At 68.1% G+C, this 19839-nt stretch overlaps 1 protein-coding gene across 2 annotated transcripts in view; it reads left to right on the forward strand.

Moving 5' to 3' along the window:
• The window catches only part of LGR6 (leucine rich repeat containing G protein-coupled receptor 6), a 107609-nt gene that overhangs the window by 11436 nt on the left and 76334 nt on the right, over positions 1–19839 (forward strand). For both annotated transcript variants that reach the window (XM_072733502.1, XM_072733503.1), the window contains exons 2-3: positions 13573–13644; positions 15975–16046. In XM_072733502.1, the coding sequence (XP_072589603.1) occupies positions 13573–13644; positions 15975–16046 (144 nt within the window). The remainder of the gene's footprint in view (positions 1–13572; positions 13645–15974; positions 16047–19839) is intronic.

The raw sequence follows: 19839 nt of genomic DNA on the forward strand, positions 1-19839 counted from the left end.
CGAGGAAATCCCTTGCCCGGCCTCCGTTCCAAGTGGCCATAGAGTCACATGAGGCCACTTCTGTGCGTCCTGTGCTCTGCTGCTAGCGCGGCAGCTACTCGGCGCCTGTTCTCACCGTCGGGGCAGACAGGGCACGAGGGCAGACGGGGCAGACGGGGGCAGACGGGGGCAGACGGGGCATGAGGGTGGGAATGGATGGCAGGAGGGATCTCCCGAGGGATGCCGCTGGGTAAGAGCTGCCATCTGCATGCACCTGGGTGGCCTCAGCGCCAGAAGGGACACTGGGTGCCACCGGGCTGGGGCACACCTTGGCCTGGGCAGGTGGCATTTTAGGGGGCAAGGGTCAGATGGAGTGCACTGTGCACAGGTGAGGTGCGGGGCACACCTCGATCTGGGTGCGAGCGAGTGTTTTGTCAGACTCTGGGGGGCAAGGCCGTAGCTTGCGTGGCAGGGCCTCCGTGTGCCTTGGGCAGCACTCAGGGCAGGAGCTCTGGGCCACCCTCCAGGGCTCGCAGCCCCAGGGCTCGGCCTCTTACCCGTCTGTCGAGGGACGGGCCCTTTGGTGCCCTACAGTCCCCACCTGTAAGTGCTGGGACGATAGCGACCTGCCTCGTGGGGCTGCTGGGAGGACTGACCAAGCTAGTAGGTGGAGATGCCTGGGTGGCCGGCGGCGCCCAGCACGCTCCGTGGGCGCTATTATTTATTCAGCCCACGAGAGTGACCGAGGGTGCACACCCCCCCACCCCCCGCGGGGCCGGGCGCCGTGTTCCACGGACACTTCTCCGTATCGCAGCCACAGCGGCCGGTCCGGGGAGACACAGGTTTAGTGCCACCCTGTGTGGCCCTCCCCAGGACACCTGCCGGCCTTGCTGGCCCCGCCCCTGCCCTGCTGGCCCCGCCCCTGCTGCCCTTTTGGCCCCGCCCCCGCCTCACGGGGCCCCTGCTGCCCCTGCTGGCCCCGCCCCTGGCCCTGCTGGCCCGCCCCCGCCCCTGCTGGCCCCGCCCCCGCCCCTGCTGGCCCCGCCCCTGCCCTGCTGGCCCCGCCCCCGCCCCTGCTGGCCCCGCCCCCGCCCCTGCTGGCCCCGCCCCGCCCCTGCTGGCCCCGCCCCGGTCCTGCTGGCCCCGCCCCCGCCCCTGCTGGCCCCGCCCCCGCCCCTGCTGGCCCCGCCCCTGCCCCTGCTGGCCCCGCCCCGGCCCTGCTGGCTCCGCCCCGGCCCTGCTGGCCCCGCCCCTGGCCCTGCTGGCCCCGCCCCTGCCCCTGCTGGCCCCGCCCCCGCCCCTGCCGTCCCCTCTGCCCCTGCCACCCCGGGGCCCCGCTCCGTCCTGTGCACCCGGCGCAGGAGGCCACCTGGCTCGGGCCTCTGGACGAGGCCGCTGGTCCCTCCGGGCCTGTTTCCCGTCGGGCCGGGCTGGCAGTTCCTGACCCGGGATGTTCTGGAGACAAATGACGGGTCTGAGCGAAGAGGGGAGGGAGGAGAAGGGGCGGAGGAAGGGCAGCCAGGCCGGCGGGGGAGGGGGTGCCGGGGTCGCGGGCCTGCAGCTCCCTGAGGTCCCGGGCGGGGCGGAGGCGGCACCCCCAGCACCTCCAGGGCCGCGGGCCCAGCCGGAACAGGGCCCCCCATCAACCGTGTGCAGCCAGCGGGAGGACTGCCCACCCCCCCCCTGCCAGCCGACGCCGACCCTGCCCCCCGCTCCCCCATCTGAATGCAGAAGCCCAGGGTGCCGCCTGCCCCTCGCCCGCCCTGCCTCTGCCTGCCGGAAAGTATTAGCCTCACCCTCCGGATTGGCATATGGGGTGCAAAGGGACCCCGCTGCGGCCGGGCACCTGCTGGGGGTGGGCGGGTCAGGAGGCACCTGGGTTAACCCCTGGGACGGGGTGCCCAGTCCCCCCCAGCCCTGGGGCCTTGGGGGGGCAGGGACCAGGGAGTGTAGGACAAGGGCACTCCTGGGGCCTCCTGACCTGGTGCTGCAGCCGCTGCCCCCGCCCCAGGTGGGGGGATCCCGGGCCCCTCGCCCCCAGTGCTTGCTGTAGCGCTGCCCCTCGAGAATGTGATCACCACCGGGAAGTTCTTCCCTGCGTCCTTCCTCCTCCTGCTCTGATATCCTGGAGCTTCCTCCTGCTTTGGTCGGGGCAGGGTGCGGGGAGGGGGGAGAGCCAGCAGCTACCCGCCATCAGCCTCCAAGGCCCCGGCGGGTGGGCTGGGTAAGCTTCCCGTGGGGGGCTACCCCAGGGGCAGGAGGTGGAGAGGCCGCGGGGTCCCCAGGGATGGGGGGCTGCAGGGGGCTCTCTTGGCGGGCCCCTCCGTGGGGCTGCCCAGCATTGTGGCCCCCTGACCCCCAGCACCTGCTCGCTGCCCCCTGGGGCCCCACTGTGCGGGACGAGCGGAACTGGAGAGTGGAGCGAGGGCCGGATGTGAGCCTCTGCTTGGTGCTGGGGGCAGGCGCCCTGGTCCCGGCCCCGCCACAGCCCGACATCTCCTGGAGCCGGTCAGGAGGGCCTGCTTGAAGGAGACCTCTTCCGTCCAGTCCCTTGGGGCTCCCGAGGCCCTTTACTCCTGGTAGGGGCAGCGGGGGCCACCTCCCTCGGCAGGGGCATCGCACTGCGCCAGAGCTCAGGCCCCACCCGGCCCGACTGAGTCAGGATCTGCACTTGAGAGTGTGCCAGGCTCGGCCCCCACACGTGTCCTTGCCATCAGTCAGACCATCCGCTGAGTCTCTGGACCCCCAGTTCCCCTGCATGCTCCCCCCAGAATTGCTTTAACCTCATCTGTACCTAGGTGACGCCTATTGGTTTATTTATTTATTTTTTTTTAATTTTTTTTATTTTTATTTATTTATGATAGTCACAGAGAGAGAGAGAGAGAGAGAGAGAGAGAGAGAGGCAGAGGGAGAAGCAGGCTCCATGCACCAGGAGCCCGATGTGGGATTCGATCCCAGGTCTCCAGGATTGCGCCCTGGGCCAAAGGCAGGCGCTAAACTGCTGCGCCACCCAGGGATCCCTATTTATTTATTTTTTTAATAAAGATTTTATTTATTCATGAGAGCCAGAGAGAGAGGCAGAGACACAGGCAGAGGGAGAAGCAGGCTCCATGCCGGGAGCCCCACGTGGGACTCGATCCCATATCCCGGGATCACGCCCTGAGCCAAAGGCAGACACTCAACTGCTGAGCCACCCAGGGATCCCTTGCCCATTGGTTTATATCCGGGGCACTAAGAACGAGCCCGTGGACACCCCTGGGACTCCCTGCAAGGATGGGGTTGAGGAGGGGTCCAGACGCGGAGCCTGCAGCTGTGGGGCCAGTCCTGCGAGGAGGAGGAGGCGGGGGAGCATCAGATACAAGGGGCTGACGGAGATGTGTCCCCCTGGGAAGGCCTTCCCAGGCCCTCGACCCCCCACCTGGAGGGGGCTCTGCTCCCCGTGCCGGCCCCACCCCAGGGTTCATCCCCTGGGTTCTCCCCTGCTGCTTGTCTCTTATCCCCACCTGGGCGGCCGCCACCCCTGCGCCCTGGGAGCCTCGGTGCTGGCACCAGCCCCTTGCACAGGGCGCTCCAACACGTGGGTGGAATAAGTGAAGGAGCGACGGGATGGACGGGAACAAGCGGGTGGATGGCCTGAGGCAGGAGGCCCGGCCATGCGCTCACCTGGGGGAGACTGCTGGCGGCGAGGGCCATCCCCTTCAGGCCCCGAGCTGTGGCATCTGACCCAGAGGCCCAGACGCAGGGGAGCGCCAGGAGTAAGGGGGGGGTCGTCTAAGCGGCCTTGGGCCTTGGGTTTCATCAGAGGGAGACATCGGTCCACCCACCTTTCTACTAGAGACTTTGCCTTTCCTACTCATTCCCTTTACTATTTCCTTTAAGAACACTCGTTTTGAAAAATTCCATCCAGTTTCAAAGAAGCTGAGAGGCCCCAAGGTATGAGCCCACCCCCAGGCTTGGACGGACGGACGGATGGACGGAGGGCTGGAGCCCCGGGCTCCCCTGTGCGGCTGCCCCTCGCCTCGGCTCTGAGGGTCCAGGATGAGTAAGCCCCGTGGTCTGTGCTAAGAGCGGTCTCAGGCCGGCAGGTCGGAGAGTTCCCACCTGGTGGGTGCTTGGATGGGGTCACGCGCAGGCCCGAGTGGGGGTGCTCAGAAGGCGGGGGCACCGTGGGAGGAGCGGGCACGCAGGAAGCCCCGATGCTCCGGGGTGCCGGGGCCCAGGGCCAGGGAGCTCTGGGAGGGAGGCGTGAGGACGGGGGCCTTGGCCATGCCAACGGATGGCGGCAAGCGTTTCCTGAGCACCTACTAGGTGCCAGAGCCTGGGTGCGAGGTGCCGATGGGACGGCTGCGTGGGACCCTGCTGAGCCGTGGATTAAACTTCCGACTTCAATCTGAAGAGTCAGAAGCTGAGAACAAGAAGCCGTGGGAATCTGGAGGGAACCCTCAGCCAGCTGGAGGTTCACGGAAGATTTTCGGAGTCACTCGATTTCTTCTAAAGTACATTTTTATCGAAGAATAACACGCATCACGGGAAAGACGCCCGTCGCCGCCTGATCGGGTTTTACAAGCTGGGTCGACGGCATCATGAGCGCCCGGACCCAGCAACCGGACGCAGCAGCTCCCTGGGAATCCTGCACCACGCGCTGCCTCCTGGCGCCCCCGCCCCGAGGGTCACCGCTGCCACGAGTGCTAACAACGTGGGTACGTGGTGCGTGTGTTTTGCACGTGAAACGGAGGGCGCTCTCACAGCCGGCCCCTTCCCGTCGCTGTGTCCGACCGCGCCTGGTCACCGGGAGGACACGCCGCCGCCGTCCGGGCACCACTGCGGATGCGCCGTGGGCACTCCCCACGGGGCCCTCGTGGGCCGTGCCGCCCCGGGCAGGTTGTGCCGTCGTCGGGTGAGCACGTGGGGTGTGTCTGCTGCCTAAACACGGGGCGTGGACTCGCTGGGTCTTAGGTCCAGGGGGGTCTCCCAGGGGAGGTGTGGGCTGGGTCGTCGGCTGGGCTGAGCACGGGTGGGGGGAGGGGACGGAGGGGCGGGGGACCCCACAGCAGGGCCACGAAGACCGGCAGCTTACCGAGGCCCCTGGCGACCCGCTGTGGACCCTCTGGTGGTTCCTCTCACAAAACACCCTGACGGGGGGACTTCAACCAACGGGAATCAATTGTCTCACGTGCTGGAGGCCGGACGCCAGGAATCAAGGTGGCCGCAGGGCCATGCAGGTCTACACCCGCGACACAGGCTCTGGGGAAGAGCCCCCGCCCGCCCCTGCTACCTCGTGGCGGCGCGGCCCTGTCCCTCCAAATCTCTGCCCCTGTCTGCGCGTCACCTTCTCCGTGGGCCTCAGACAGGCGCCTGTCACTGGGCCTCGGCCCGTTCACGGGATCCCAGACGCCTCCTCCCTTAGAGCCTTCTCGTACTCACGCCCGCAGGACGCTGCTCCTGAGTGTGGCCACTCTCACCGGGTCCAGACGTTAGGACCCACGTAGACATCGCTTCGGGGGACCCACTGAGCCCACAGAGCGGCCGCACTCCTCCCCGCGCCCCAGCCCAGTCCCCGCCGTCGCAGAGCCCGCAGGCCACTGTGTGACGGCTGAGCCCCCGCGCTGGCCCCCACCGGCCCGCTGCCTCCTGGTTGTCGGCTCTGGAGATCCCCCGGCGCCTGCGCTCGCGCTGTGCCTGCTTCTGCCTGTCACAGTGGCCACGCGGGCACACACACACCTCCCCAGGGCTCAGCGAGGCTCTGCACACACGGGCACACGGACACCTCCCCCAGGGCTCAGCGGGGCTCTGCACACACGGGCACACGCACACCTCCCCCAGGGCTCAGCGAGGCTCTGCACACACGGGCACACGCACACCTCCCCCAGGGCTCAGCGGGGCTCTGCACACACGGGCACACGCACGCCTCCCCCAGGGCTCAGTGGGGCTCTGCACACACGGGCACACGCACACCTCCCCAGGGCTCAGCGAGGCTCTGCACACACGGGCACACGCACACCTCCCCAGGGCTCAGCGAGGCTCTGCACACACGGGCACACGCACACCTCCCCCAGGGCTCAGCGAGGCTCTGCACACACGGGCACACGCACGCCTCCCCAGGGCTCAGCGAGGCTCTGCACACACGGGCACACGCACGCCTCCCCAGGGCTCAGCGAGGCTCTGCACACACGGGCACACGCACGCCTCCTGGGGCTCAAAGGGCTCTGCACACGGGTGCACTAGGAACAGGGAACAGGGGCCGAGGGCAGCCTTCCAGCAGGGTGGGGTCCAGCAGGGGCACCGTGCCCAGCGGCAGCCCGGGGGCCAGGCCATCTTCCCCAGGCCCCACCACCTCAGACAGAACCTGGCTGCTGCCGTGTCCCCGGGCTTCTGTGGCCGTGCTGGTCACACACGTGTGCACACACACACACCCGCAGGGGCAGGGAGGAGCGGGGAAGGGGAAGGAGCCAGCCCTTTGCTCTTCCTTGGAGGAGGCCTGGGGGACAGGAATGTCTTTGGCTGGGGGACCCTGGCCTGAGATCAGAGGATCAAAGGATGCGAAGATCCTGGGGCAGGTGGCAGCCACTTGGAAGCAGCAGCTGGCGCCTCCTCGGGGCAGGGCTGACCCAGAACACCCTCCCCTCCCCTCCCCTCCTTTTCCCTCCCCCCTCCCTCCCTTCCCTGCGGCCCTACTGTGCTGCTTCTCAGGACAAGGGCTCGGGACAAGGCTGGGGGTTGAATGCCAGCAAGGGAGGGATGAGAACTGCCCCTGGGTGGACGCGGCCACCACCCCATGTGACCCGAGGGAGGTCCGCCCCGACACACCCTGTCCCTTTATCCTGCACAAAAAAAGCTGAAGGCAGCGGCTGGAGCGTCAGCTAAGCAAGTGGCGCTGAGGGCTGCGGGCTGCACACCGGGGCCCCTCCGGCCCGCAGGTGGCCCTAGTCCTTCCCACCGGGGCCCCCCGGGCCCCCCCAGCCCCTCTCCTGGGGCGCCGAGGGGAGCTCAGGGACTGCCCAGTCCGAGTGACGGTCATTCTCCCCCTTTGGGCTCCTGGGGGAGGGCACGTCCTCTGCAGAGGGCAGGCCGCGTCCGCTCCCCTGCACCGGCTCCCCAAGTGCTGCCCTCCCCTCGGGGTGGAGCTGGAGGTGGGAGCAGCAGGAAGGGCTTACCTGCGTCTGCTGTGTGCTCAAGGCCGGGTGGGGGGAGCAGACGCGCGGAGGAGACGCCCCTGGCACCCGGACGGGGCTGTGCAGACGCCCTGCGCCCGAACCCTCACCACCAGGATCCAGGGCTGCACGGGGCGGCGTGTGACCCAAGCGTCGGCCCCAGTGCTCGTCCGCCCGGACCGGGCTCTCAGGGGTGGGGCTCGTGCATCACGGACCTCGCGGCTTCCTCACCTGGCCCGGCCCCGGCGTCGGGGGGCGCTCGGTACACGCGGTGGAGTGACGAGGCCCCGTGGGAAGCGCGTGGAGCGGGTGCCGGCCCGTCCTGGCTGCCTGCGTGCCCTGCGCTCCGCACCCGGGGGCCACTGAGGCACAGAGAGGTGACAGCACAGCCGGCAGGGGCGGACCCGGGCCTCAGACACGGTCCAGGTCAGAGGCTGTGCCGTCCCACGTCGCCGTGGCGGTGGCCGTGCTCGCGCTGCGCCGTCTGCGGTGGTGGCCCTGGCTCGTGGGGCCGAGAGCCCCGATTTTGGCTTCGACTCCATTTGAGTGAACTTCCCTTGAAGTGGCCACGTGTGCTGGTTGGACAGTGGGGCTGCGCTGCCTCTCGGGCGGCCGAGGGGACCCCCTTGGGGTCCCTGCAGCTCGCAGGGCCTCTGCTCTGTCCCCTCACGTCGCGGGCCGCTGTCCGCCCCTGGGCAGCCCCGACTGGGCCCCGGAGGCCTGGGTCTCTTCGACTCCCCGCCCGTGGGGCTGGCATGGCCTGGGGAGCACGCACACTCTCTCAGTGTGACCCCAGGGCCCCGCTCAGCCCCCGGAACCTCCGCCCGGCCTGGGCTCGCACCGAGGGACAGTCCCCGGGGCCCAGGCTCCACCGCAGGCGCAAGTCCCTGAGGCCGTGACTCCTGCCTGGGCTGGAGCAGCCCTGCCGCTGCCCCGTGGTGAAGCTCCGACAGGGACGCGGGGGCACCCGGGACGTCCGTCAGTCCCGGTGAGCTGCCCCCCACGAGAGGAGGCCCCGCCCTGGAACTCCGACCCGTCCCCCGTGCCCGTGCCCCCCTTTGCTCCCGCGCCTTGGCAGCTGCCACCGCCATCGCATTTGCCCCCAGAGTTTGGTCTGGGGCTGGTTGTGACGGCGCCTGAGCGCCGTTTCCCAGATGTGGGGTCTCTGGGCGGGAGGGGCCTCAGCCGGGCCTCCTCCTCCCTCCCCTCCTTCCTCTCCCCTCTGCTGGGCAACCCTTGGGGATGAGCCCCAGGTGGAGGCCGGGCCGCCCCGTCCAGCCCTCCCGCTCCCTCGTGCTGCCCAGTGCGCCCTCCGCTCCAGGCGGCACCCGGAAGACGTGCCTGTCACGGACAGGGGCCAGGATGGGACAGTGAAGCAAGGGCCCTTCATTGGAAAGCACGGGGCCGTCCTCACGTAGGACTTTGTGCGAAGCCCGAGGGAACGTGTTGCGCGGTCGTGCGTGTGTCAAGATGCACTTTATCCCGATTGGAGGGACTCCCTGGTTGGGAAATCTGGGGAAATTGCAAAAATCCAGGAGAACTTTGTGTCAACTGGTGTGTTTAGACTCTCAAGACACAGCCGGGCCCACGTGGTCCCTGATAAGGAGGTGCCACTGGGGGAGTCCCCCGGGTTGGGGGGGGGGGGTGGGGGGCACTTTAGGAAACCCAAGATCAAGGAGGCGCAGGTGGAAGGAGCCTTGCCCCAGGGTCTGGGGGGCCTCATCCTCGCTGCCGTCAACCTGTCAACCTCCCGCGACCTTGGGCCACTCTGTCCTCCTTTGCATCTGCTTCCTCCCTCGTCAGCTGACCGAGCGCAGGGACAGGACAGTACCTCCCGTCCAGGGGCTGTTTGGAAATGCCAGGCGGGGGGGGGGGGGGGGGGTCACGTGGTCACAACTCCTGGGAGATGCTGCGGGCCCTCGGGAGCGGGAGCGAGGCCGGGGCGCTAACACCCTGCGGCGCGTGGCCACCCGCGGCCGCCGCGCTGACCCCCGCACCGTGGAACACGGGACATGCCCTCCGGGTGCTTTCCACCCTGAACTCAGTTCTGCACAAGCGCCTCGAGTCTCGCATTCACCACCCCCCCCTTTCTGCCCCTGGAAGCCAGGCTGCTTTACCCTTGGCCCCTCCTGAGCCTGTTTTGCCCGCGCCTGGACGCAGGGCTCCCGACTGAAGCGGGACGGCTAAGGAGCGGCGGGGGGCACGCAGCACAGTGCACACGCGGGGCTTTTGTTGCTGCTCCGTGAGTCCACCACCCTTCCCTGCAGGGCCCTGCGCCCGCCCGGTGCTGTGGGAGCCCCCTGCAGCCCGCCGGGAAATACTGGTCTGCAGGCGTGGGGGGCCCTCGGGCGGCCTGGGCCAGCCGGCTTCCCCGATCCCTTCCCCGATTCCACGTTCCCAGTGCTTTGCTCTGCGCCGTGTCACTCATGGCCCCAGGCAGCCACCTGGCCACTGGCCCTGCTCAGGGGGAGGGCGCCCTGCCACCCCCAGCCCCACCCCCGTGTCGGGCTCGTCCTACACCGGCCGGTCCTGCTCCGCGGGCACCCCCAGCTGTCTCGGGTCCCCCGGTGGGTGATGTGCGCGGAGGGCGGCTGCGTCGGGAGGTTGTGGTGCACACCGGGCCCTGACCACGCTGCTGCCCTGCAAGGAAGCGGCTGCAGAGCACCCACGGCCCCGGCAGGTGCCTGAGGGGTCCGGGGAGGGCCACGCTCGACCCTCCCCGGAGGAGCAAGGGCTGTGAGCTGCAGGGAGAGGAGCTGGGCAGGCTGGTCACCCACTGGTCTCTGATGCATTCACTTGGGCGTTTCTTGCACGTCCCTGTTTGCCGGGCGTCCAGCGGGATTGGAGGACACAGCCAGGCTGCCACGGTTAAGGCCCTGTCCTGAGGCTCGTCGTCGTCTGGGCGTTTCGTCCTAGTCCTCCTGATCCAGCTAGGGGAGTCCCTACTAGTGGGCCCCTTTATCAGGCCCCGCGCTTGTTTTACAGCTGGTAACTCATGTCATCGTCACCACGGCTGGTGTGAGGGGAGCCCCCTCCCACCCCGATTGTACAGATGGGAAAACGAGGCTTGGGCACGAGCGGCATGAGCAGGACCGGGTGCTGGTGCGATGATGAGGTGGTGCGGCGCCAGGTAGTGGCTGCAGCTCGGTCGTCGTCACGGAGGGAGCCTGTGCAGGGGCTGGGCAGGGTGGCCCCGCGGCGTGGCCATGCCCGGGGACAGGGGCTCACCCCCTGGCCACCGGGATGGGCGAGCTCAGCCCACGGTGGAGACGGTGCCCGAGGGGCTCTGCTTCCGGGGCCACTTCTCTAGCAAGGCGGGTGGGGGGACAGTGCCAGGCCTGCCCCAGCAGAGCCCCGGGCCGTCCGCTCTCCCGGTGTCTCCCCCCCCCCCCCCCGAAAGAGGCAAACAGAGCAGATGCAGCAGCGCCCTTGGGCGTCGGCCAGGGTGCCGGGGGCGGGGTCCCCTCTCGCCCCACCCCCTCCAGTTTCGGGTCCTACCTCTGGCTGCCCCCCACTTCCCCGGCATCCTCCCGGTTATCAAACCCGGCTCCTCGTCTCCATGGTGACACTGCCTCACCCAGCTTCCTTGGGTGGTCCGGTTGCCTCACAGGGTAGAGCTCTGAGAACATTTTCCTAATGTGTGGCCAGAAACTTCCCTTCCTGCGCCCAGGGCTGCCCAGCCGTCCTCTCCCCGCCCCGCGTCCTGCCAGCCTCACCCGCTGCCCCCACCCCCCGCCCCGCTGTGTCCAGCTGAAAGAGCACAGCCCTGTGGGGACGGCAAGGACTTCCGACGGCCCTGCCACCCTCCGTCCCCCTCCCGCAGTCCAGGGGACAAGCGACTTGCAGGGCTCGGTGCAGAACGAAAGTGCGGGGCCGCGTGTTCAGAGTGTGCGGAGGGTGTCAGCGCGACGACGGCAGAGACGGGAGCGAAGCCGGGTGCTTCTGGGTGTGGGTGCGTGTGAGCTGCAGGGGGCAGGTCACCTGCCCAGGAACCGGGCCTGAGAGCGGCAGCGTGGACGTGCGTGCGGGTGTGCACACGCGTGTGTTCATAGTGTGTTCATAGTGTTCATAGTGGCCCTGGGGCAGGCATCGGGCGTCTGATTCGGCCACAAGCTGGACCCTAGGGAGCGTCGCTGAGCCACCGGGCCCCTTCCTGGGGTCGGGAGCCAGACGGGGCAGGAGCCTGAGCCCAGAGAAGGACCTGGCTCCCCGACGGTCACACAGCCTAAAAGGGTTTTCCAGCCCCAGGAGCGAGGCCTGGGCGAGGCTGATTGTTTCCCCCAAGGAGAACTCGTATGACTTAGCACCGCACGCGGCCCTGTCCTCCCGACACGCAGGCCCAGCACCCCCGAGGCAAGCACATCCTGGAGCTCATGTGCCCTGCGTGCGGCGCTCCGCTGCCCTGTGGGTACCTGCGGGTCCTCACGGCCAAGCCCAGGCCCCCGGGGGCCCCGCCCCAGAACCGCCGCTTCGCAGCACAGCCCCCGTGTTCGGGGCGCCCGCGTGCCCCCCAAGCCGGGGAGGGATCAGCTGGGGATCCAGCTCCGAGGCCCGCCCCGCACCTCCCTCTCTCGGCCTCCCTTCCTCTTCCTCTCCCTTTCCCGTGCGCCAGCCTCGCCCCTCGCCTGAGCCACCCTCCCTGCCCCCTCCCCGGGCCCTGCGGCTGGATGTGGGGCGGGCTGGGGGGTCCAGACCTCCCCTCCCCAGGGAGAACAATGAGGCCGCTCGTGGGGGGGGGCGGGACGTGGAGCCACATCAGAGCCTCCGAGCCCCCCGGGGGACAGCTGAGTGATGAGGCCTGCGTCACGTGCCCGTCTGCTCCTTGAACTCCCGCTCCCGCTCCTGTGGAGACACGTCCAGAAATGCACGGGGCAGACGTTTAGAGGTAATCGGCTCTGGGGCGTCTCGTGCTCCCCGCTGGGCTGAGCTGGGCCCGGCCCAGGACTCGCAGAGAGGCGCAGGCTCGGGGCCTAGGCCTCCTTGCCCGGCCGCCCGGCCGCACCCCTGCCCACGGAGCCCGGACGTGCCCGAGGGCCACACACTGACGGAACGGAGCAGCCCTCGGGGTCCTGCCCCCCGAAGGCGGCACCAGCAGCCCGCCGGCCTCCCGGCCCACGCGGAGCAGGCGGGAGCTGTGGACGCCAGCAGCCCTGCCCTCGACCGATGCCTTCCTTCTTCAGGGCACGTGCGACGGAGCCGAAGCGTCAGGGGACGCAGAGCACGGAGACGAGCAGTCCTCATAGACTGGACCGGCCCGGCCCGGCCTCCCTCGGCTCCCGGCCTCCGGAGCCTCCGCGGGGCGCGCACTCGGGCCTCAGGGGAAACAGGTCAACGCGGCCTGGGGGTGCCCATCATCTGGCGGCCGGTTGCGCTCGCCTCCGCACCCCACGGGCGGTGGGCCGGGCCGACAAGAGTTAGAAGTAGTGTGGACCCCAAACGTCGGCTGCACGCGTCCCCAAGGCGCCGCCGCTCACCCAGGCCCGGGCTAAGGGACGGCTGACGCTCGGGAGGCCTCCCCCGGTCCCCGCGGCCCTCGCGTCACCGCCGGGCGTGTCCTGTCCAGCGGGTGGCCCTTCGGCGCTGGCTCGCTTGTGAGGACCCGTTTCCGGATGAGGAAACCGAGGGCCACGTGGCCGAGAGCCCACGCGCTGGTGGGTGGGGAGACGCAGCTGGCCTCGGGCCTTGTGATCTTGTTTTCTTGTCCGTGAAGTGCAGATAACGATGGAATCTACCTTGGGGCTGCCGAGAGGATTACTTGGAATTATGTGGTTAAAGGTTACCAGTGCGACGCGGGAGCCGGGAGCTGTCGCTAGGGGGTCACTCTGTGTCAAGGCATCTCTGGAGGACCGGTGACCCCGAAGCCACCCACTGGTCCCTCCCATGACGTGGGGAGGCTGGATCGATGCAAGCCGGGGACCCAGGGAGGGCCCAGGGGCTGCGACAGGAGGCTGGGCGGCTGTGGGGGCGTGCCCGGGGGTCCCCTGGTGGGGGGCTTGGGAGGAAGGCCAACAGGAAGGGGCAGGGAGTCCCCCTGGTTCTGGGACGGAACAAAAGGACGATGCCCCGCCGCCGTCGCGGGGATGAGACAGCAGTGCGTGACCCTCGCATGAACCGCCACGGCCACGGCCGCGACCTCCGGGCTCCAGCCTCCCCTTTGACCCCCCCTTCTCTCAGAAACTCCACGAATGGTTCCCTAGCTTCTCCCTTAGGCGGGGGGCTCCTGCACAGCCCCTCCCGGGGGGCCTGGCACCAGAAGGGCCACGGCCGAGGGCAGAGCCGGAGGCCGCGGAGGGTGGTGTCGGGACCGGCCCCCAGCCCCGTGCTCCCCCCAGGGAAGGCACCTGCTCGGCCAGGCTGGCTCTGGGGCCCGACGGCGGCGTCCACGTGTGCCGGGGCCCGGACAGGGCAGCTCACGGCCCCGTCCCGTTTTGTCTCCACGCAGAGACCTGAGCATGAACAACCTCACGGAGCTGCAGCCTGGCCTCTTCCACCACCTGCGCTTCCTGGAGGAGCTGTGAGTAGAGGCCTCCGGGGCCTGGGGCAGGGCTTCGGGACCCTGGCAGCTGTAGGAGCCTGGGCTCCCCGAGGAGGGCGGCGGCTCAGAGGAAGGGGCCCCGGGGCTGTTCCGGAAAGCGGGGAACTCAGCGGCCCCCGGGGCAGCTCCGAGTCCCAGGCCGGGTGGGACCACGTGGTCCAGGGCTCTGAAACCTGCCTGTGTCCTCGAGGCCAGCGCCTGCTTGCAGCTTCCCCTGCCGCTTGCTCCTCTCCCTGGGGTCATCTTGGACCCGCTCCCTGGTGTCCAGCGACCAGCCACCCCCAAGTCCCGCTGGCTCTTCTCCGCGGTGCCCGTCACCTCCACCCCCGGCCTCTACTCCCAGGGCCGCGGCCCCAGGGTTCACGCACAGCTGCAGGCGGCTCCCGCCTCCCGACTGACCCCCCTCCCCCAGCCCGTCACATGTACCCTGCCCGTCTTCGGGGGCAGCTCGCCAGCTCAGGGACCTTCTCTGGCTCCCCAGAGGCCGAGGGGTCCACCCCTAAGGCCCTCCCCCAGCCTGGCCTGGACCCACCTGGCCGGCTTTGCTCTACGGAGGCCAGTCGTGTTCACTGTCCTGGCAGGAGACGTCCCCTCAACCTGTGCCCACTGTCTCGGCCACAAGCCGTCCCCAGCCACTGCCAAACACGAGGCCGCGTCCTCCCCCGAGTCCTCCCCCGAGTCCTCCCGTCCCAGGCCTTCCCACGGCTGCTGCCCTGCCTCAGCCTCTAGGGGAGCTCGGGAATAAATCCTCTCTTGGGTTCAAGCGCCCGGCCTCCCTGCCCGGGGAGGCCAGGTCTCGTGCGCCCAGTCCTCACGTTCCTCCCTCACTGGTCCTAATCCCTAACCCCCAGCCCCCTGCCCCCTGCCCCCTGCCCCCAGCCTGCTCGGACCTGGTTTGGCCGACCCTAAACTGCAAAGCCTGGGCTCCTGGCTGGAAAAACATTCGTAACCGCGTCCCTCCCGACTCCGCTGCTGCCCTGCCAGCGCCCTGGACCGTGCCTGCCCCCCCCAGAGCGCAGTCAGCCGGCCCCTGCTGGAGTCAGGATGCCGTCAGCCTGGGGCCCTGGCCGGGCCGTCGGGGTCACATGCTTCCTGAGCTCCCCCGTGGTCAGAGACGAGCTCCGGGCACTCTGGGGGAAGCACGATGGGGACCCGCCTGTTGCCCTCAGGGACGCGCGGGTGAGGCAGCCCCCTGGGCTCGGCAAGGGGGCAGGTGCGCGGGCGGCTCTAGGCGGCCCGGCGGTGGGTGAGGGACGGGGCCAGGGCGGCCTCTCGCCCTGCGAAGGGAGCCTTCCGGGGGAGGACCGCTAAGCCCGCTCCCCAAGGCAGGGCAGACTGAGAGGCCGCAGGGGCCCGCGAACAGGAGCCGCGTCGTGGGGGGACTGGAAAGTGGGTGTGAAGGCGGAGGGTGGCGCGCGACGCCCGGGCTCGGTCTGCCAGCCGCAGGCTCACCTTCGTCCTCGCAGCCCCGGGAGGAGCTTGGGCCCCTCTAGAGGTCCCACCCGAGAGACCGTGGGACCGTCCCGTGGCTGGCGCCCACCTGCAGAGCCCAGCTGCGGGGCCTCGCATCTCGTGATGCCTTCCCCGCACGTTGTGCTTTTAAAAAAAACAACAAATACCAAATAACAAGATTCTTATTAAAAAAGGAAAACGACAGCTTGTGAGGAATGTCAGTGCAGCGTCCGCAGGCACAGCCCCTCGGGGGCACCCGGAGAGCCTGGAGCCTTCCGCACCCTGTGCGCTCGGCATGTCCCGCCCGCTTTGGGCGTCGAGCATATCCCGTCGCACTTGCTCCCTTTAGGGCCGGCGGTGACCCCACGACAAACAGGGAGACGCTTCGTTAGGCCCGGATGTTGGGCTCGTTCTAAACGGCCCCTTCCCTAAGGCTCCTGGCCGCGTGGTTGAGGGCACAGGAGACCCCCCCATCTTACCTGGGCCCCCTGCTGACCCGATGCAGGTGAGGGCGGCGGGAGGCATCCGGGTGAGGACGGGAGCCCAGAAGTGAATCAGGTCTGGGTGACAACTGCGTGCTGGGCCACGGCCTGCCTCTGTCACCCTCGGGGGAAAGTGTCGTGACCCCCCGTCCATGCTTCAGATTGCTCCTATGACATCTAGGGACAAGCTCGCCACCCGACCTCCCGGGGTGTTGTGGGAGCCGAGTGACTTTGGGCGTGAAGCATCCACCACGTTGCCCACCTCCGAAAATGGTCGTCAGCACCCCGCGCCCCGTCCCAGGCCCCCGGGCGCCGGGCGAGCGAGACCCGGCCCCGTTTGGGTTCCCCGCCCGCCTCACTGTTGCCCGTTTGCAGGCGCCTGTCGGGGAACCATCTCTCGCACATCCCGGGACACGCGTTCTCTGGCCTCTACAGCCTGAAAATCCTGTAAGTATAAGCCGTCCCCGTTTTCCCAGGGGTGCGCCCCGGGGCCCCGTGGGCAGGTTCAAGATCCATAAAGTAACCGGGTCCTGGTGTGTCACTGGCTCTGCTTACTTCCTCTTTACTTCTCATTCTAATCGTGATTTCTGTTTCTTTGTCTTCACCTTTTCTTTTCCCCTTGTTTTTTTTTTTTTTTAAGATTTTATTTATTTAAAAAAAAAAGATTTTATTTATTTATTCATGAGAGACACAGGCAGAGGGAGAAGCAGGCTCCCTCTGGGGAGCCCAGTGCGGGACTCGATGGGACCCCGGGGCCACGCCCTGAGCCAAAGGCAGATGCTCCACCCCTGAGCCTGGGGGGGGGGGCAGTCTTCACCTTTTCTATCACAGACCCTCTGACTGTTAATCAGTCTGTTGGCTTGATAGTCATGGGAACCCTCCAGGGAACTCAAGTATCTAAATATCTCCTTTTTTTTTTTTTTTTTTGGTGATGTGAATAGTGGCCAGCGAGGCGGGTCCTTGCTGTCCGAGCCCCAGGCTGGAGGTGGAGGAATCAGGGTTTCCTTGCCTCTCTCCCTGCTGAAACCCAACCTGGTCTCGCGGCCCTGGCTCGGAGTCCCCCGGCTCGGAGTCCCGTTCCCACGGAGTCTCTCCGTTCCCAGGCTTCCTCGTCCTAGTTCCCTTCATCTTTCCCTTAAAGCAGACGGAAAGTGAGGGGTGCGGAGGACCTTGTGTCAGTTTGGTGACTTTCCCCCTTTTGCTGTCGGGCTGATGGCCCATCTCAGAGAAGGAGCGGCCGAGGCACATCCCTCCCCCCCAGGTGCTCACGTTGTCCAGCCACGGCCGTCTGTCTCCCCCAAGGCCCCCTCATATTATGAGGAGTGAGGACGGAGGGCCGCAGGGAGGAAGTGGATGCACAGGGTCCGAGGGTGGGGGGAGAGGTTCCTGGGGAGGGTACATCACCACACAGACTGGTTTGGGAAGAAAATGAGGATCTTGAAGGCTGATCCTGGAGCAAGACAGTGAGCACTTGGCAAGCCATCGCCCAGCCCTGTGGCTCCCTCAGTCCTCACTTGACCTGCGGGTCTCCTCTGTCTGGTGGAGCAGGGTGTTCACTGCACAAGAGCATCTGGCTGAGGGGCTGAGAAGGGACCGGAATCCCGTCCTGTGCCCGGCTTGGGGCTGCCTCCACCTGGAAGGACGGTCTTTGTCGAAGGTGCTCAGAGCCGCTCAAGGCAGGCATGGCCCTGGCCCCTCGGGCTGCCAGCTGGTCAGCACCTGGTGCACGGCTCAGCGCTTCCTTTTCATGCTGCTGGTCTTGGACCCCTCTGGCCTCTAGCTCTGGTCTCTGGCCCACAGGCCGTCCTGGTGTCTTGTGCCCCTGCCCCGGCCCCTGCGGTGCCCTTGGGTCCCACCGCGTCTCTCCCAGCCCTCCCTGGGCTGGCTTCTCTGTGTCAGCCCCGGCTCCCCTCCCTCTGCCCCTCTGTGCCCCCCTTCTTCCTGCTTCTCCTCGTGGGCTGCCTCCATCCCGTCCGCATGGCTGCCCCGGGGTGTGGGGAGGCATCCCGAGCCAGACGCTCAGCGCAGGCAGCCTGCCTGGTGGCGTGTCTGTGCCCAGTGGCAGGCTCAGGCCTGCAGCCGGATTAGAGCGCGGGCTCTGTTTGCTGGGCCTTCAGAAGATGTGAGGCTCCCGGCCCGTTCCTAAGGCTCCGGCTTAGAGAGGAGCCTCCTCTTTCTTCTCTGCCTGCATTAGGCAATAAATCAAAGCCTCCGAGAAACCGCAAGCCTCCCGCCCCCTTTCTGCCAACGGCGCCCGTGGCCGGGGGAGCTGGGCGGCCAGGAGAGGCCGCTGGCTGGGGGCCAAGGCCGCCGGACCCCCACGCTGCTGCTTGAAGACCCCTGGCCTCCGTGGCCTTGGCCTCCGTGCTCTGCCCGTGGAAGTCCCCCCTGAGAGATGCCCCGGGTGCCCCGGGAGCCTGTTCTCCCGCTCGGGCGGGCGCTGCAGGGCTCCAGAGCGGACTTGTCCTGCCCCTGGGCAACCAGGCCAGCTCCTGCCTCCCGTCCTTCCCTTGCTCAGGGCTCAGAACTGCAAGGGAACCGGAGCCTCAGAGCCCAGCATCCGCAGGCCTCTCTGTCTGAACCAGGACTCTGTCCCTTTCCTGCTGCCCTGACTTCATCGGGGCCGGGACTCTTTGTTTTTAAGATTTTATTCTTTGATTCATGAGAGACAGAGAGAAAGACACAGAGACAGAGAGAGACAGAGACAGAGACACAGGCAGAGGGAGGAGCAGGCTCCCCACGGGGACCCCGATGCAGGACTCGATCTCGGGACCCAGGGTCACTCCCGGAGCCAGAGGCAGCCGTTGAGACCCCCAGGCGCCCTCGGGGTCTGACTCTTCTGGACCGTATCTTCCTTTCTCTGAGGCCAACGCTCTGCCTCTTTCGTCTCGGAAGCAAAGGACCTAAGAAGGGGGGTTCGTTCCCTGTCCGACCGGCTCCAGATGCCCGCGGGCCCTCCCTGTGCCCGCAGCGCAGCCCCCGCCCCACCTGGACGCCTTCCCTCCTCCACCGATTCTTGGAGCCCACAGGCCCCGCCGGGCACCTCTGCAGACAGCCAGCCCCGCCTTTTCTCCAGGCCCTACAGGAGGGAGTCCGAGTCCCTGCCGTCCGGAGTCAGGGAGCCCGAGACCCCTGCCCCTGCCCCTGCCCCTGCCCGGCTCTGTGTCGGGACTGTCCCGGCCAAGCTGGCCGCTGGCCTGTGGGAAACAGCCTGCCCCTCCAAGGGCGCCTGCCCTACGGCCCCGTCAGGCTGAGGGGCCAGCCCTGTGACGGCAAGGGGCCCGCGGAGGCCGGAGCTCCTGCATCCTGACCCCCAGCCTGAGCATGGAGCCGGCCTGGGAGACAGAGGAGGGAGAGGGAGGAGAGAGGCTGTGCGTGCCCCCGCCGCCTCTCCCCTCACAGGCCTCCTCCCCACGGCTGCCTCCCCCCAGGAGCTGCATGAGGCTTGACCTCCCTGCCTTGCCCACCAGGCCCCCCGCCTCACTGTGTCAGGTGGCTCTGGCCCGTCCAGAAGGCCTCCCGTCGGCCCAAGTGGCTCTCCTGAGACCCAGACCCGGGAAACAGGGATCGGCAGCCCGAGGACGGGCTCTCCCCCGTGGCCCCCGGAGGCTGGGTACCACATGGTCCCCAGCGACCTAGTCCTGGGTTGAGCCTGTGGTTTGGGGTTCCTGGTCCTGCCGCCTCAGTGGAGCCCGACCTGCAAAGGGCAGCCGCTGCCCGGGGAGCTGCAGCCGAACACCCGGGGCCCCAGGAGACCGCCCTGGCTGGCCGCCCCGCTGCCTCCTCCAGGCTGTAGTGGGCCGTCGGGGGCTGCCATCGCCCCGTCCACTCCCCACCTGGCCACACGGCGGCCACGCCCAGCCCAGGGTCGGGCTCCCTCGGGTGCCGATGACATGACCTGGACTGACCTGTGAGCTGTGCGCGGCGGGCCGGCCGCTGGGAGAAGGCCCGGGGGCCCTGGGAGCCCAGGGAGCTCCTCACGCCCTGCTGCCCCAGGAGGGGGACACTACCGCCCTCGTCCCGTCGAAACGCGGATGTCAGGGTCTCAGGTGCAGCAGATCCCAGAACAGGTGTCAAGGACGACACGCAGACGCCTCAGTCTTCTTACCTTTAAAACGGGGACGTTGGATGCGTTTCCCGCCGCTGCCAGCTGCAGAGCCTTAAAACACAAATGCCTGGGGCAGAAGTCCTGATGTGTAACTGGAGGGAGGGCGTCTCCAGTTAGGGCGGACGAGGGGTG

The sequence above is a fragment of the Vulpes vulpes genome, chromosome 13 (genome assembly GCF_048418805.1).
Source record: "Vulpes vulpes isolate BD-2025 chromosome 13, VulVul3, whole genome shotgun sequence".
Classification (NCBI taxonomy): Eukaryota; Metazoa; Chordata; class Mammalia; order Carnivora; family Canidae; genus Vulpes; species Vulpes vulpes.